Source organism: Sebastes umbrosus, chromosome 14 (assembly GCF_015220745.1).
Source record: "Sebastes umbrosus isolate fSebUmb1 chromosome 14, fSebUmb1.pri, whole genome shotgun sequence".
Taxonomy (NCBI): domain Eukaryota; kingdom Metazoa; phylum Chordata; class Actinopteri; order Perciformes; family Sebastidae; genus Sebastes; species Sebastes umbrosus.
Window position 1 is genome coordinate 25076473 of NC_051282.1, and position 19189 is coordinate 25095661.

General features: G+C 42.7%; 1 protein-coding gene across 5 annotated transcripts in view; it reads right to left on the bottom strand.

The window, feature by feature from the left end:
• Positions 1–3706: 3706 nt before the first annotated feature.
• sdk2a (sidekick cell adhesion molecule 2a) overlaps positions 3707–19189 on the bottom strand; it is a 111746-nt gene continuing 96263 nt past the window's right edge. For 2 of the 5 annotated variants that reach the window (XM_037792872.1, XM_037792871.1), the window contains exons 37-45: positions 18948–19134; positions 15467–15604; positions 14653–14835; positions 14414–14539; positions 13512–13676; positions 13289–13429; positions 11618–11786; positions 7078–7207; positions 3707–5583 (exon numbers count right to left, since the gene is read on the bottom strand). In XM_037792872.1, the coding sequence (XP_037648800.1) occupies positions 5173–5583; positions 7078–7207; positions 11618–11786; positions 13289–13429; positions 13512–13676; positions 14414–14539; positions 14653–14835; positions 15467–15604; positions 18948–19134 (1650 nt within the window). In that variant the 3' untranslated portion in view covers positions 3707–5172. The remainder of the gene's footprint in view (positions 5584–7077; positions 7208–11617; positions 11787–13288; positions 13430–13511; positions 13677–14413; positions 14540–14652; positions 14836–15466; positions 15605–18947; positions 19135–19189) is intronic. The other 3 variants (XM_037792873.1, XM_037792875.1, XM_037792874.1) reach the window with 3 other exon arrangements.

Consider the following 19189-nt stretch of genomic DNA (forward strand, 5'->3'; position numbering starts at 1 on the left):
CCTATCTAACCGTGCTGTTCTTGATAATGTAATGAGTTGCATGGAGGGTGTCCATCACACATTTGAAAGTTATTTCCTGCCTTTGGCTAAGTTCCCAGTTTGGTCTGTCCCACCAGCTGATGGGAGAACAGGACTCTTTATGATGAGAATTTGACTGCAGTGGCCTTTTGTCCAGGAACCAGCTGCAGTCAAATGTTATAAGTTGCCTTTTTGACATACCCACGCCCCAAAAGTATGACTTTACCACTCTCCTCTATAGTAACGTGTGTGTTTACAGGATAATATAAGATGACTCTCTCTTTCGCTCTCCAAATCTAATTGAATTCTGGTTAAGACACTGAAATCTGAGAGTGCACTTTCTTCCAAACACTGCAATAACCTGATTACTGAACCTGCATTTACATGCAGCTGGTCAGTAATCACATTTTCCTCCTGGCCCTTGTCCTGCTGTGCTGAGTGAACACACCCATTCCATGCATCCAGTGCTCATTTAGTTCTTTAATGCAAGAAAAAATACATGATGGGAAGCTGAACCTCTCAGCGACCTATTGAGAGGCGGCTCAGTTCTAGCTGCTGCAACCGTCTCCTATATATTGCAGCTTTGTGTATTACATTGGCAGCTTTGACAGCTCTGTTCAGTGGTACATCACAGAAGAGGGTGTTGGCGCAGCGGTGTCTCAGCCTTTGCTAACCACGCATTTGACATCTTTGAATTTTTCAAAAAGTTCATTCTCAGTTGAGGCACTTTGGACATTCAGGGAAATCTTTAGCTGTCTGGATTTTTGATGTTTAGGTTTCTCCCAGATTAAACAGGCAGACTTTTTAGTTTGGAGTTTTGGAGACGGTTTACAGCGCCAGCAGTCTGGTGTTGTGTATCTCTTCAGCATGGCTGTTGTGATGCAATGATTTCTATCCTCAGTGCAGAGGGATCCTTTGTCAGTCTTATGAGTTTGGTTATTTCACAGCAGAGGGTGCAAAATAAGGTTCACTGCTAAGCCTATAAATCACATAATACAGAGAGAAGACGGTGCCCTTTAACCTTTTAGCCATTTTTCCACCCATGACAATTTGGATGGTGGTGACTATGTATAATACCATGGCAAAGGTCTGGACAGGCCGGACCGGTTGAACTAGCACATGCACATTTCAGCACGCTGCCATAAACTTAAAACCTACCTAATGAGTAAGAATGGTTATCATTTATATTATTTTATTCACTTATTTTATTGTATTTAATTTGTAAAATTATGTTATATTTTATTGCTATTTAAATAATCACCAATTTCCTTGTATTTAATTTGTATAAATGTATTATATTTTATTGTTATTTTAATTATCACTTATTTTATTGTATTTAATTTGAATAATAGTATTCTATTTTATAGTTATTTTATTAATCATCTATTTTATTGTATTTAATTTGTATAATTGTATTCTATTTTATAGCTGTGATCGGCTCCAGCCCCCCAGCGACCCTGAATAGGATAAGTGGTTACAGATAATGGATGGATAGCTATTCTATTTTATTGTTATTTTATTAATTTTACTTCACACTGTTTTACCACTATTACTGTTATTATAGCTTTTAATTTAATTTTATTACATTTTTATAATTTTATTGTCTTGCGTGCTGTGGTCTCAAATGATCAAATTGTTAAATTGTTTTGTTTTTAGTTTTCACGGTTCACATTTGTTCTGTCTGACTTTCGGCTTGTCAGTCATCTGTGAAGGACTTTGAATTGCACTAACCTGTATGAAAGGTGCTGTACAATACAGTTTGATTGATTAATTGTAGAGGGCAGTGGGTAAACCTATTATCAACCCATGCTCACAAAATGGATTATGATTCATAATCTCCTTTTTATTGACTGTGCTGAAGAGGCCTGAAGTGGCTGCACACTCATGGATATGTGACTTCACTTGGGAGTGAAATAACAAAACACAAGAGGACTTTTTAAACTTTTTAAAAGCTGTAACGTCCAATTTCCTTCTGTTTCATACATCATGATTTTGTCCTCATTTCGGAGTCAGCAGTCAGGCGGAGTTATCTGTGTTGCAAAATGTGCTCTGATGCACTCCAACAAGCGCCGTCAGAATTAGGACGCATTCTGTATAAGTCGGTCCCATGAGGAGATACTGAACTGAAATGTAAAAATGTAACAGATTTGTTGATGTGAAGCCGTGTCGCTCTCTCTCTCTGCGTCTGTGTGTGTGTGAACAGAAGATTAATCTGTGTGCCTCCTCGCAGTGAAGTGAGTGAGAGTGAACAATAGTCACGGCAGCGTTAAGCGTGAAGAATTACCATAATTTTGAGTTACAAAATAGAATTATTCAAAATGTTATGAAGCAATATGTTATATTTAGTTTTTAAAACTGAGCTTTAGTTTAGTTGAAGAAACAAGTTGGGCTATAAAGAATACATGAGATGTGATTTTCCAGACTTCATGCTGGGGAACACTGTTGAGAAAACTTTTAAGATTTAAGACTTTTCACATCATTGTCACTCAACAACCCAGAAGCAATGCAATTTGCATATAAACTGTATATAAGAAGTGGATGTAGTCACCATGACGTCACCCATTGGTTTGTGGACTGCCGTTTCGAAGCCATCCTGGTTTTTGGCCGTCGCCATGTTGTTTTTTTGCAACCAAAAGTGACAAAAGAGGGTGGAGCTAAGTACAACCGAACGCTGAATAAGACATTTTTAGGCGACCAAAATGTTACAATTAACTTTCATGAGCTAAAAACACACTGTGAAAGAGTTAAAGTTGTAAGACGAAAACTCGACCTGTCAATCACAAGGTAGCCACGCCCTAAAACATCCCCTGCTTTATCGTCTATTTGACTCTAAACAGGACCATAATTTACTAAATGAACATCATGCTGTATTGAAGAAGACTTGAAACTAGCGATTGAGACCATAAACTCATGTTTACAATGTTTACTGAGGTAATAAATCAAGTGAGAAGTATACTCATTTTCTCATAGACTTCTATACAATCAGACTTCTTTTTGCAACCAGAGGAGTCGCCCCCTGCTGGCTATTAGAAAGAATGCAAGTTTAAGACACTTCAACATTGGCTTCACTTTTCAGACTCCGGAGTTGCCCGCTGATTTTGCATAATGATCAAATATCTATCCGCTTTTGCAAAGTTAACAATGTGTCAATGTGATTTATATTCTGCCATTTGTTTCTTTTTGGGTCTTTTTGTAAAAATAAATAAAATGTTCTTGACTCCCCTTGACTCGACTTTCCCCTTAAAAACCTTCCAGCAGGATCCCTCTGTTCCTCCCCCCCTCTGCCTTGCTGAAGATCAATGTTTTCCGGCCTGAAATAAGGAGATTAGCCAGGCACACTCTCCCAACCCTCCCCCAGCTTTTCAGCATGCTTGCACCGGATCAGGTTCTTCTTCAAATTCTTCCCTGTAACTCATGCTCTTATGCATCCCAATTATGTCTCTGTTGTGCTTGAGAGAATCGGGTCATTTCTGCACTGTAGGATCAAGTGTCACCTATAATCGCTTTGTCTCTCAGACCATGCAAATAGGTATGCTTAGGACCGTCCGTGTAAAATAGTTGTCTGCAGAGCCTGATATGGTTTCTAATTCCTTTAAAATCCTTTGTTTCTACAACTCTCTCCTTTATATGTCAGAATTATTAGTCATAATCTAAAATATTCAGATGAGGCACGAAGAAAAAGCCACTACAAAATAGAATAATTTATTGTAGAGCGCTACCATGAATAGGTCCATAATGTGTCCTTCATGATGCATACAGTGATGTTCACATTGGAAATTTGACAGATGATATTTTGGAGTTTCGACTGTCTAAGTTTATACACTACGGGTCCACCTCCAGCACAGCAATGTCCCATTCAACTTTAGTAAAGAACCAGCATATTCAAAAGAGTCGTAGAAAACATCTCATCATAACATGTATGTATACGTTTGCACGGTGAGCATAAAACACATTTTCAGTCATCATATCAATGCCATGTTACACTGTAACACGTTGAACACACATAATGTCACATGACGATCCTCGGTGATGCATTTCATGTACAATACTTGTGTCCTGTTGCTGTCAATCGTTAAATTAAGTTTATTAAATAAACATAGATACACCATCAGGCTGATCTCTTCTCCAGCCTCATGAACAAATACATAATATTTCTTATTTTAAATTTCTGTAAGTTTCATGATGTCTTATTTTTTCTTTAAAATTAAAATTTGGTCTCTGTTCTTTATGTGTCAGTAAACCGGTTCTTCTTTGACAGCTATTAATAGCATATATTTTGGTGTGATAAAATCATTTGAACCAAGAAGATTTGTGCTTTTGGTCCTCAGTCATATTCTGTGGTAACGTAAAAAGCAAACGGATGCACATTAATAAAGTTGTCTTAGCTTGTATATCTACTGACAATCAACACATTCCCCAGACTACTATAAAGGTGCCACAATGCTTTAATGTGATTCATAACATTGTCACTAGTGATGTTCTGAAGATGTTGAGCTTGAAGCTTGATTTGATATAAATATCTGGTAAACAATATGAGACGAGTACATATAGTAAACACATAATGCAACAATGATTAGGCAGAGTGAGGAAGTCAAAGGCAGCCGAGGGCCACGGCGACCGCTGGTGCCTCTCTCCAAAGTCAGAGTCCATTTCTCTTTATCAGTTGTTCAAACATCACATTATTCCATCAGAGTTGGGTTTGTCCATTGTCCAGCCTCAGCAAGCCAAGTGGTCCGTACTCTATATGGTTCTAGGTGGTTGTTTATCCATAAAGCTCTCATATTAAACAATAATACAGTGTTTTTAAAACAAGGTTTTTCTTTTTTCAGAACCTCAGGTTCTGCACTCCCTTGTTCGCGTTTGTACCTTCAAATAAATTCACTTAAGCAACGCATAAAAACTTTCAAATGATTGTCTTTTCATGAAATACATATCACATGGAATAACCAATCATACGCGCTACACACAGTCATACACACGCACTCTTCACAGAGGAGAAAACGCTATTCAAGATGCCTGCAATGCTTAATATTGAGCAACAACTCTGTCAAATAGACAGAAAAAAAAAGAAGAGCAAAATACAAATAAACCAACAACAACGAAATCAAAGGCTCGTCCTCAGGGTCCTGTTGTTATTGGAAGGAGAGCCGTGTGTCAAACAAAAGAGGAGAAGCCCGCGGTAGGTGCCTGAGCGGCACAGCCCAGGCTGCTGGGGGGCCGGTAGAGGGTGCCGTGCTGGCTGGGGGGTTCGGAGGACAGCAGGGAGGGGGTGGGAGTCCGGCTTCCCTTAGACCTGAACAGAGTGCCCTGGCCCTGGCACTGGGGCTGAGGGGACGGGGCGCTCTGGGGGAGGAGAGGCGGCAGAGGGGGCACGGGCGGCGGGTGCGGCCGTGACTCCTGCTCGACCAGGGGCTCGGGCTGGGAGTAGCCGTACGCCGGCGGGCGAGAGACGCCCTTCTGCTGCCGCCGCCAGGAGTTGTAGTAGGTGGGGTCGCTGATGTAGTGGTTGACGAAGGAGTGGGTCTTCTGACGGCTCTGATCCATCTCATATTCGCTGTCGCTGCCCTGGGAGCCAATCAGTTAAAAGACTGTGAGATTACCAATCAGACATATGTTTACTACACAGACAGCAACATTAACATGCTCCGAAATCAAGGCTAATTCTAATACAGCACCCTCACTGTCAAGCTGCACAATACTGGGTCATAACACAGCAGGATGTATCTACTGAGAGACAAACTGGAAATCTATGAATCCTAAGCAACTCTACGGGGCAGACAATCACTTCTATTGAGCATCTTTCACACATACAGCTCACCCATACCTCTGCGGAGCACAGAAGTGATACCCGTACACATAAGTGTCCTAGAATTGGACAGAAACAACATTTACAGGATTCATTTGCTTTTTGTTGCCATGTAAAGGCCCAGACACACCAAGCCGACGTCAAAGAACTACATCGCCTTTGTCTTGGCCGACAAGTTGCATTTGAAGTTTCTATTGGCTCCCACGGACCCCCCTGACAGAGTGCCATGGACCCCTGCGGGTCCCCGGACCCCACTTTGAGAATCACTGCTTTAAAGCATCAGTCTTGCACGTTACAAACGTTTGTGTGGGTGAATGCTGTCGCCATTCCAGCACACTGAACTGGCTGAGAAACACAAACAAAAAGAGCAAATTGCTCTCACAGACAACATTACAGACTTGGCACATTTGTGTGCCTGCCAAGTGCCTGCACATCTACTGCTCTATTGAGGCACTACAGCTGAACAGATGTTGAAGCGCCATTTATTTGCTCAAGTGGCAGGTAAACAGTGGGAGGCTATGCAGAGGAAAAAGAATAACACCGGTTTGTGTCTCCCACGAGAGCGCTGTTTGCTCGAGGCGGGTTGAACAATGTTTTGACTGTGCAGGTACCAGATAAATTGGCCGGGGAGACCCGGCGCGAGTGTGGGAAGACACATGTTCGCGATCTGCTACAATCAGCTCCTCTGCCTTTAGCATCCATCATCACTTCTAACATTCCCTGTCCCTTCACTGGACCTCCCTACTCCAACACACACACACACTGAGCGAAGACCCAGCAGCCCAGATTAATACAGCATTTCCTGTTTGAGGAAAATTAATTAGTTGCGAAGACATTTCAAGTCACACGAGACATGAGAATTGGCCCCGTACTTCCTTCCCATGGGACAAATCAGTATTAAAAGTCAGATCCAGAGATGTCAGCCATGACTAACAGAGGATATTTAATTTTCGAGGTTATCCACTCGAGGCAAATGTCTTGCTGACTGTCATTTTCAGATATTCCGCTTCATTATTAGACAGCCATCGAGTTGTTGCATGTAGAAAAGCAGTGATTATGACAAAAAAGATTGGAGGTTATCAAGCAGATAGACAGCGAATGTGACAAAAGTATTGGAAAGGTTATGACTCGGCCCTGGAGGACTTTGTCACTTTGACAAATTCAAACAGTTGAATTTTACTTTCTAATTCAAGCTCATTGCCGATTCCAGACCTGGAGTGGACATGGAGCCACAGGCCAGGGTCAGAGCTCACCTGAGAGTCGGATATCTCAGAGGGTTTCTCGGTCAGGCTGCTGCTCTCTGCCGGGATCAGGTCATTGTACTTAGTGCTGACGTCCTCATCGGAGTAGTGCAGGCTTCCAGGACTGGGTCTGGGTGGAGACCTGGACAGATGGAGACAGAGACAGAGTGTCTGTGAGAGATAGAAAGCAAAACTGTGAGAGAAAGAGAGATGGAGCTAATGGTTATATAAGAAAAGCGTTTCATTCGATCATCATCATTGTTCACTTCGGGAAACAGTTTTCTCTTCTTTTGAGAACATAAAATGCCTCCTTATTTGTGTGACTGACACCACTCGGCTGCAAAATACTTCTAAAAATGAAAAAGCTTCACATCCAACAGTCAGTGGGATCAATATGCACAGATTCAGCGGAGTGTCATTTATTATGAAAATGAAAGTGATATCTTAGTTCAGACAAGGATTCGATTCCACTGTTAGCCGGCCATTAAATGTACGTTATTGCTCGCTATAAGCATCATAGATATGGGTCATTAGGGGCCTACTACTTTTACTACTACTACGTTGTAAAAGTCAAGCGAAACTTAAAAGCAACACGTTCTAACATGACGTAAAACTGAATGAAATGTCCCGTTTTAACTCAAACAAAACTTCTTTAGGTTTAGGCAACAAAAGCACTTAGTTAAGTTTAGGGGACAAACATCATGTTACGGCTTAAAATAAGTCAAAGTGAAACTTACACCTTGTTGGTTTCACATGGGATGTGAAACCTGGTCTCCAGGTGTAAAAGGTAGCTCTCGTCTTCTTTTATACCTTCTTTCAGTGATCTACCATGTGAATAGACGATAAAACCTACTATTAACACCTTTTGCGTTACTTTTGGACGGCCCGGGGACGGCGTGTCAATATAAGCTTGTTACATGCATAGTGTCCTTTCAAAATAAACTCCCGTCTTCACAGGAAGTTAGGTTTAGGCAACACAACCACTAAGGTAGGGTTAGGAAACGGACATGGTTGACGTTAACTTCACTGACTTGACTTACGTGACTAACTACGTACGTGACAAAATAAGTCAACATTAATTCCAGTTTCACGCTGGACGCGAACACCGGTCTCCTGGTTGAAAGTCTTGTGTTTCTTTGACCCATCCACCACCACTCCTGCCCTACCTTAGCGGACTTTCACGCTAGTAATACGTCACTTGCTCCGACCGTCTAATTATGCAGCAGGTGGGTTTACATTGCAGTTAGTTGAAAGCCTGGCTCGTCACAAATGGTTGCTAAAAGGTACCTCCGTGTGTCGGTATGATGAGTTGGGGGTGATATCGGGTCGCTATTACACAAAGCGTTTTGGTCTTTCGTCATATTGTTTTGTTATTTCCCTCTGGTTTTTGCAAAGTGTCAGTTTGGCAGCTGGGGGCCGAGGTCTGCCAAAGTTCAGCTGACCTCAACCGTCATGCGCTGCACAAACAGGCTCCTGTATGAAAACATTATGAGCATCTTCATGAAAGGCTTCTTTGTGGTGATTAGAGCTGAATGGCTGTACAGATTGAGTCAGTCAGAGATTTAGACCTCCTGCAGTAAAGCTGCGTAACAAAGCATTGCCCCTTAGCTCTTTATGAGCGCGGGTCAAGTAAAAGTCTCCATAGCTTCTTTTATCTCCACTCATTAAGTCCATAAAGTGAAGCAGAGAGAAACATCTGTGCAGACAATTATTATTCTCCTTCTGCAGTAATGACTGCTGCTGCATTCAAGGTCTGCTGGGATTGAATTGGACAGTCAGAGGGCAAAAAACTGGCCCACCACCCCTCACATCACTGAGCTACATCAGTGGGCTCAGTATGCAACTCGGGCTAACACAGCATTAAGAGAAGAGTCTGCTCGGTTGGTTTTCAGAAAAAAAGATTTATATAAAGTAGAAATGGCATGAAAGTAAATGTTTAAATGATCTGAAATGGAAAACGTTGTATGTGGGGGCAGAATAGACAAGCATAAAACGCTGCGATGTCAAGTGCAATATTAAGGAATAAAGCAGACAACCTTGACGGGCTTCTCAAATAAAAATTAATATGTTCTGAGATATATGCGGGAGCTAAATCACGGGGAATGCCAAGAACAGGAAGCTTAGAAGACACGACATGACAGCGGCCATGAAAGGGTTGACACAACAAAGAGACACCTCCTCTGGGTTAAAGGGGATGACGTGAGGGGGCGGACTGTGAAAAAAAAAGAAAACAACCATGTTCTTCAGACAAGGTTGAGTCAGACATTAAAAGGACGGGGCGACGTGAGCGTAGGGGAGGGGCGATGGCTCCTACTACTCCAAAATGCTGCCAGTGAGCTTTGAATTATTTAGGAGCACTGTATTTTCTCCCATTGCCTTATCCGTCTAATACATCCTTCTCTCCCTCACGCCTTCAAATATCCCGTAGGGAGCCCTCCCACTCTTCCTCCTCAGTCTACAGATCATTAGCAGAGAGTACAACACCAGATTGGAGCTCTTCAAAAGAGACGGAGCAACTCGAGGCCCTTTGATCCCCCTATTTGGCCTCCTTGGTCAAGGAGAAAACAGCACAGATTCTGCTGCCCTTAACGCAGCCCTTCTAGCACATTCCTCCATAATGTGCAAAAAACAACATCTTTTGCTGTGACAAGAAGCAGACTCTGGACTTAACCCCCCCAAGCACAACCACGTGAACCATCCATCCAGTCAGCGATTATGTGTGACCCATGTCTCCACACTTCTTGTGTTTGTGAAATCCCTCTTATCTAATGTTTGCCTAAACATTACCACAGAGCCAGCCTGTCAAAGTCCTGCTTTGACGGGCCGAAGGACATGTTCTCATACCCGACGGTGTCGCACTTTATGTCGAGACGAGCTCTCACAGCGCCGCACTCGAGATACTCCGGGCCGGTGGCCAATAGAAAAAATGGCCGGCTCTGACCCATAGGCACTCTTTGTCTAACGCGGTGATGGACAGACAAAGAGCGATGCAGAAGCTCATGAATGCTAATTAGCTGGTATTGTGCTGCCCCCTTGTATAGATTGTGGCTCGACACAAACACTGAATATCAACGAGGGCAGCGGAAGGAGGCTCAAATCAGCAGCTGGGCTCCTCGAGGCCCGGATCGTTCTCTCTAGACTGACAGACTATTGTGAGGGAACAACGCACTACTACACTATTAATTCTTGTCTGTATCAGAAGTAACACTTATGTAACACTGAACTGGAAGACAAAACTGAAACCGAGTTAACCTCTTCCACTCCTTGAGGGTGCCGGCGCCCTCCGCCGACTTTACCGTCTTTCAGAGGCTCAGTTTTAGAGCTAGAGTGAAGGAACTGGTATGAAACTAGATGACCTCGGAAACCCACTGGTACCAACCATGTCATACTAGCATGTTGGGAAGGAAGCTAAATAAGGCTCCGAAGTTAAGCTAAATTTTGGGAAAAACTTTTCAAAAGGGTCCCTTGACCTCTGACCTCAAGAAATGCTAATGAAAATGGTTTCTATGGGTACCCACGAGTCTCCCCTTTACAGACATGCTCACTTTATGATAATCATATGCAGTTTTGGGAAAAACTCATGCAGTTTTTTGAATGCAGTATAAATGTGTTATTTGAATATTTCTGCATACTGGGGTCCCTAAACAATCTTTAAATTACATACATTGGGTATGACTGTAAAGCTGAGACTCTTGTGGATCCAATGAGCCCAACTGTATTCATGTGTGATGATGTTAGTCCCCATAGTAGCCCTTTCATTGTAGTGAGACCATTTTTTTCCAAACTTGACCTCACTGTATAAATTGACCTGTGGTGACCTCTAGGATAATCACAACCTCATGAAACTCTACAGCCACAAACTAGAGACCTAGAGCATTCACAGGATGGATGGCTTTCCTAGGTAGATTGACAATAAGGAGGTTCCTGAGCAGTTTACAGAACAGAAGTGCTCGCTATCCAATCGCCGAAAACTGCAATTCTTGCAGAAATCTCCAAATGTCAAAAGTTTTTGAAACCAAATCACAGCATGGCTTTTTCTATGGTGTTCCTCAAGGCCTTGGTGTCCTAATGTGGTATTTTGGAGGGACTATTGATCATTTTTATCAATTCATGAGTCGTAAAAAATTGTTAAATTTAGTACCAAATCTGTGTAACAAATGGTATCAACCCCAAAATTGCTGCAACTTATGACTTATGAGACACAAGTGAGCATGGGAATGACCATCATGTACTTCTATCATAATGTTCTAAGCAATTATACACTTTAAATATGTATTTTAACTTGACACACAGTGCTGAGCTGCATCTCAAATTAATCTTAAGGTTCCCAGCTTTCAGATGATGTACACCACTTCTATGTGACATCTACTGTTGGCCTGCTATCTCCCCCTAAAGACACCCTGCGCCCCCAGCCCCCCTTAAAAAAGACAGAAATGGGTCTATGATAAAGAGCGGTGGAGTGGAAAAGGTTAATATGTTTGAGAAGTGGATTCTGTGCATGCAGGAAACGGATGCAACAGTCAGCTGAACTGATTGATTGTTGGTCACTGACCGTGTGTAGATGCCGTTCTTGCGGCAAAAGGAGTTCTTCACGGAGAGGCGTCTGTTGTTGAGCTCCAGCGAGGGGAAGCGTCCCTCGTCCAGGCGCACCATCTCCCCGTGGGTCAGAGGCAGCGCCGTGCAGTTGGAGTGGTTGCCTGGACAGGGGTATGAGGACGACACTGTGTGGGTCGTGGGATGAAACAAGTGATTTGTGATCTTCAGTCAAATCTAGAATCAATTTCAGTCTCAAGGATGAGTTGAAGAAAACACAATTATACTCAAGCATGAGGATTGAATTTAGTTATTTTTTTAACAGTTAAAGGGACAGTGTGTAGGATTTGGCGGCACCTAGTGGTGTGGTTGCAGATTGAAACCAACCTGAGTACCCCTCCACTCACTCATCCCTTTCCAAGATTTCGGTAACGTGAGCTGACGAGTCCAAAACCGTGGTAACGCCGTTTGTCTCGCTCAGATGCCATCCTTACCATAATAACACTACTATAGGAGCAACGGAAGTCAGACGGCGGCTGGTGGTACCACGGTTTTGCACTCTACGGCTCACGTTACCGCAGTTTCAAAACACAACAAAAAATTCTTAGTTTCAGGTGATTAAACACTAATAAAAACATAGTTCTGAATATTATATTTCAGTTCTGCTAACAGATCCCCCGAAATGTTACACACTGTTCCTTTAACTTGATTTTTTCTAAATAGAAAAACAAAAAAAAAAGGTATTCTATTGATCACATCCTCCTCAGTTTACAAAACAAACAGAAATGCTCCTTTTTGACAGTCAGTCAGGCCAACTGTCCGGTCACGGCCTCCAGCAAAACAAACAGACAGATCAGCTTCATGACTGAGGGGTTGAGAGGAGGCTAAGAAGTCCTCTTTGTGTCCCCACACAAACACAGCGCTTGTCTGAACTGGTCTCACCAAGCCCTGTTTACTGACCCTGGTAACCACTGGCACCATGCTAAATGCTGAATCAGCTAAAAAGTCACTGGTACGAGGCTTTTAGGAAGGCTTGACCTGACCCTTCACTTTCCCCCTTCCCGTCTCACCACTCTGCCCATCTCCTCCATGCTGCTGGGCGACTCGACCACGTCTAAAAGATTAGCCCCAGATGCCCTCACTGTGAATACTAGCCAACCATACTGTGAAATATTAAGTCTCCTAACATTGATTAACTTATGTTTTGGGATTTAAACTCTGATAAAGAGTTTCTCAGGGGGCAGCAATGTCACCTGGGATAATTCACAATCATGAAAATCGGCTTCTTGATACAGTGGTGCGAGCGCCGCTAGTGCTGTAGTTATATAATTACTCTCAGTCTGACTAATGACCTGAGCATTAAACCACTGCCAAGCCATTTATCCCCGTATTGATCCTCGCTGCAGTTAAACATGAACAATAATGTTTATTCACCTGCCTGTGTCAGCTGTTTCACCGGTAGCCTTTACTCTCATCTTTCCCCTGTCAGCCAAACAATGTTCAGAAAAACCAGGGTAATTTGTCTAATTGTGTGAGCCTTCACAATCCCATTTTCTGAAAATAGACTTTGGATGTGCAATCGTTAAAATGCAATTCTCAGCAGAGCTGTCCACGAGGAAGACAAATACCAGTCGATAGCTTAAGTTGCAGATGCAGTCGGAGAAACTGAGACGTTAGCAGGCGGTCGTACCTGAGTCTGTTTTTTTGGTGTATTTTTTACTCTGCCCTCGGATGATGAGGATGAACACGAGGAGGAGGATGAAGATGAGGCCCACCAGGGCGATCACCACCAGGAACCACCACTCCTCGTAGAACGGGGACACTTTCTGGGCTGAACACACAACAAATGATACACATTAATAAACTAAAACAAGCATTGTTTTGATAACACATTATTGTTCAGATTAAAGTACCTGATATGGAGGGGGAGGGGGCGCTGGGGGATCCGTAGCCGTAGTCGTTGACTGCGATCACTCGAAAGTCATAGGTGACCCCCTCTCGCAGCATTTCCAGGTTAAGTGTGTAGGACGTCACTTCTTTAGGGATGTCTTTGATAAGGATATCCCACAATCCTTCATCTAAAGGCAAGATGACAATGAATAAGAAACACTTGTTGAGGTATTGGAACTAAGGCTGTCAATCAATTAAAAAAGTTATTTGTGATTAATCGCAAATTAATCACAAATTTTTTATCTATTCAAAATGTCCCTTAAAGGGAGATTTGTCAAGTATTTAATATTCTTATCAGCATGGGAGTGGGCAAATATGCTTGCTTTATGCAAATAAGAGGATATATTTATTATTGGAAATCAATTAACAACACAAAACAATGACAAATATTGTCCAGAAACCCTCACAGGTACTGCATTTAGCATAAAAAATATGCTCAAATCATAACATGGCAAACTGCAGCCCAACAGGCAATAACAGCTGTCAGTGTGTGAGTGTGCTGACTTGACTATGAGTTGCCCCAAAACTGCATGTGATTATCATAAAGTGTGCATGTCTGTAAAGGGGAGACTCGTGGGTACCCATGGAACCCATTTTCATTCACATATCTTGAGGTCAGAGGTCAAGGGACCCCTTTGAAAATGGCCATGCTAGTTTTTCCTCAGCAAAATTTAGCATAAGTTTGGAGCGTTATTTAACCTCCTTTGCAACAAACTAGTATGACATGGTTGGTACCGATGGATTCATTAGGTTTTCTAGTTTTATATGATACCAGTATCTTCAATTTAGCTTTAAAACTGAGTCCGCTAGAACCCAAAAATCCCCAAAACCCCAAAACTGTTCATGTATTGTATGTGGGGCTCACCAGAGGGTCTGGCCTCAATGACGTATCGTGTGATGGGTGCACGGCCTTGATCACCGCTGGTCCAATGCAGCGTGAGGGCAGTGCCGTACCGAGAAATAAAGGGTTCTCCTGGAGGGCCTGGGGCTCCTTGGGAAGACAAAAATGGTGGATAGTTAGAAAAAAATGGCTTCCTATGAGTCTAAAAGATGAGACTATTGGCATAAATATCAGAAATGCATCCCAGATTTAGTGAGTCCCACCTTCTCCAGGCCCAGTGGTGATGTTGGCCTCCACCTCGGGGCCATAAGTGAGCGTCTTGGCCCGGATGCGATAGTTATAGGTGACGGCATCCGCCAGGTCTTTGATCTTCATCCACAGGGGAGCGCTGCCCTTCACATCTACTGTCACTATCTTACTGACACCTGGAGTGCGAGGAGAGGAGTCTGTACAGGAAACACTAAGACTCTAGAATGCTGCTTCCTACAAGCGACACATAGCAACAAAGCTTTTTTGCATATGAACAGACACGCAATCACACAACGAGTTAGACGACTACACAGACAGGCATATCTTTGCATATATAACAGAAAGGGTCTATTATCCAGCAAGCCTTCTCGATATCCAGATAGGAAGAGACACCAGGACCTTTTTATAATAGACCAATTGATATTCCCTGTCTTAACTGCTCTGTTCGGCTTTGCTCTGGGTCCATTAGCGGATAGCCGAGGGACCGCAGCATGCCTCGGCTCAGCATTCCACCTCTGCTCCCAATTACTTGACAATCTGGTCCAGGCAACCACACTTAACCAGCTATTAGCCATGTTTCTCTCAGCAAGAGAGGAAGCTGTGCAAAGTCTTACCAGAGCATTCCAACATATTTTATCAGACGTGCCATATACGTTACTGTGGGGCCTACCCTCACCTGTGACAGATTAGTGCACGAGCTTAAGCAGCGCGAGTTAAAACAGAATATGGTAACTAGGAGAGAGGTTGTAAATCACAGTCTGGGAAAAGCCAGCTGAGGAATGTCAAGAGATACAACAGAGTTGTTAGGCTCCAGGCGGAGCTTCTCACCATCGACTGGAGTGCAGGGCTCGTAAACCAGGCGGTAGCCCTCGATGATGCCGTTGGCCTGCTTGGGCTCTCCCCAGGACACGTTGACAGACGTGGTGGTCAACTCGCTGAAGTGGATGAAGCTCGGAGCAGTCGGCGCTTTTGGCGAAGAAAGTGAGAAAAGAGGTGATGAGAGTTGGATCTCTTCAGAGGATGGAGACAAAACACTACGTACACTCATTTGTAAATTTTCTGTGTTAAAATTGTGTAATTAATGTACAAACTTTGACACAAATGAATAAGAACAAATAAATATTTATAACACTGTACAGCAAGCAATTTGAAATTCAGAAGTCTTTCATAAGTCGGAACCAGGGTTATTATAATAAACTAAAACTGAAACGAAAACAAAAATAAGCAGTGAAAAATATTCGTAGAAAACTTAAACAACATGTTGTTGTTCGTCTTTCGGCTGCTCCCGTTAGGGGTCATTAGATTATTGATCTGCACATTGATTTGGCACAGGTTTTATGCCAGATGCCCTGCCTGACGCAACTTGTTTTGGTGGTGGGAGAACCCCGGAGGAAACCCACGCAAACACAGGGAGAACATGCAAACTCCAACCTGCAACCTTGCTGTGAGGCGAAGGTGTTAACCACTGCTCCACCGTGCCGACCCAGTAAACTGAAAGTTGATAAAAAAACATATCCTAAAACTAAACTAACAATATTGCCATGGCAAAAAACTATTAAAAGTAAAATTGAATGTAAATTAATTTCCGTTTTACTTTTTTTTGGATATAATATATCGCTACCGAAAAAAGGAGAAGGCATGAATTTCCGTCAACTCTTAACATTGAACCACAGAAATTGAACGGACTTGACCTTCCAGGAGATGGCACTACGCCGCAATTGCTTCACATCGGACACTAAAGTAGCGCGAAGATTAAACATTATAGCCATTCCTACTAGAGGCAGACCGATTAATTGGCTTGGCCGACAGAATGTTTTATAAACTATCGTTATCGGTGGAACTGGGCTCCGATAGTGGCCGATGGCTGTGCAGCCTCCAGGCCCCATACACAAGGTCAAGGTGGAGAGGGGGAGTTTATTTCTCTTGAATATAAAATGCAACCCTATCAGCTCTTTGTCCACGATACAAGACAGGGAGGGAAATTAATCATTCAACTGCCTACTTTAATTTGCTTACCAATTTGGCATTCTCTCTTCTAGGTAATCCAGCCATGTAACCATCCATTCATGAAATGAAACTACACACTTTAGGATCCTCCTTATCCCGGGAATATGCACCAACGTGAATGGTTTGTAAGAGTGGCATTTAACAACGTAACGGGGCGCGCAGCAGACGTAATCCTGGCCAGTCATAATGTAAACCACAGAACAGCCCATTGCAAATAAATAGAACATATTCCAACGATGTAATCCATGAAATCACACGTCAGGATATTCTTTTACGAAAGATTGAATTCAGAATGGCAAAAACTGATTTATCAAAAACAGCATATGCAAAAGTGGCTGCTGCAGAAGTAAAGAAGATATCGACCGATTAATCGTCTATCGGCTTTTTCCTGCTCTAAACTATCGTTATTATAATGTATATATATATATATACATAGCTACATACTTCTGAGACATTATACTTGGCCCTAACAAAAACAAACTACAACTACTGTAAAAAAGCCTGGACTGTAAGCCCTACCCTAACCCTAACCATTTCTGAAAAACTGAAATTAAACTAAAAGTAGCAACCACACTCTAAACACCAACTAAAACTAAACTTAAATGTAATTGAAAAGTCAAAACTAAATTAAAAACGAATTGAAAATTCTAAATTATTATAACCTTGGTCGCAATCCTACTTTGGGCCAGAACGACAGAGGCAGAATACTCAGTGGTAGAATTCTGTAATTAATAGGGATGGGGATCGATCATTTTTATTGATACCATTTTCTGAACTGCTTAACGAGCTGAGTCTTTATTGATACTTTTCTATTATTTGGTGAAAAGACGAGACGACTATAAATTCTTAACATAACTGTGAGTCTGTGACTGATTTCTGAACATTAGAAAGAAATTTGCCTAACCTTCAATGAACTGATGCTTGGCATTTATTTGAAAAGGAATACACAACATAACATATAACTGTGACAGCAACCAACCGGCCAAATGAGAAATGAAGAGAACAAATAAATAACCTAATGTTTTACTTGCTACAAGCAATTTGAAGTTCAGCAGTCGTCAGTAGATATCTGAGCTTCCATATGTCACAATACTAATTTAGCACATCATCAACTGCAGTTACTTTCCCCTTATTGCTCCAAACTCTCAAGACATTTGGGAGAATTACACCGGCAACAAAAGTAGATTTGGGCCAGCACGACAGAGGGAAATCCAGAGGCAGTATGCTCATAGTCTGAGACAAAGTCCAGTTATGCTAGATGGCAGGAAACAGAAATACTCGGAGATTAAAAGTGAGAGCGGTTTCATTGTTCATTGTTCTTTATCGGAGCATGAATAACAAAATGTTTTGTGCGTGTACGAACAGGTACCGCGGTGTACAGCTCAGATCAATGCAAAAACGAAAATCCTATCATTGTTTGAAGAAATGAGTCACTGAAAAGCAAACTGGAAGTGGACACCAGAGTGCAGAATCACTGTGTGACCTTGATTGAGAGCTGTGAGAACTGACCCAGCCCAGATCCAGCTAAGTGTCGGGATTTTGCCACAATTCTGCATAGAATTCACAAAAGCTTGTGTTGGCTGGCTTCCCAGTACCCTGCGGTGCAGAGAGCCAAAATTCCTGCTTGTGTTTTTTAAGTTCTCAGCACTTTGTACCCCTCGCCAATGTCACAGCCTTCAAGGGGGCGAAAAAAGACAAGAGAAATTTATACTGGAAACTGTTTTTGTGCTGAAACCGCAGTGGAGGGACTCTCGCTCGCTGGTAAACACAGGCGTCTTTGTGCAGTTGCGGCCAAAAAAACTAATCTACATGTGTCCCCCGCACTCTGTATTCACTGCTCCTCCGCTGTCATTAGGCTTCCACCCTTGTGGCTTGTCCTGGATGAAGCGGCCAAAAACACTCTGATCTCTTATGCTACATCTCACAGGACCAAACTCTTTAGTGAAAATGTTCTATTTCTTGGTGAATACGAAGAGCGAGGCTTACAGTATTTCTCTTAAAGCTGCAGCATTTTTGTGCAACACAGTGACTAAAAATGAAAGTGCTCATCATCTATTCTTTTGTAAGGCACCATTTGTGACTGAATAGAAGGCCAACTTTGAGATACTACTCCACACAAGCACCCTTGAGCACCGTAAAATAGTGAGGAGGAGTATCATTGTGCAGACGACAGAGGGAGACAGACAGATGGGTATAAAGAAATACAGAACTGTGAAATGCTATAGAAGATCTGAGCTGCGAGATGAATGCCGCTGGTCTTTTTTGAAGAAACGCTACCACATCTGGATTCGCCGCAGCTCACCTGCTTGCTGAGTGCGCCCTCTGGTGGGCAGGGAGCGGGGCCCGTCCCCTGCAGCATTGAAGGCTGCCATGCTGATCATGTAGGTGGTGTAGCCTGTCAGGTTTTTGAGCTTCACCCCGAGCTCCGGCAGGAACAGAGTACGAAGGCGCTCTGTCTCATTCTGGAGCTGAAACTCCCAGAAATAGATCTGTGAACAGAGACAAGGGGGGAAAAAAAATCATTAAAAAGATAAAAAATAAGAA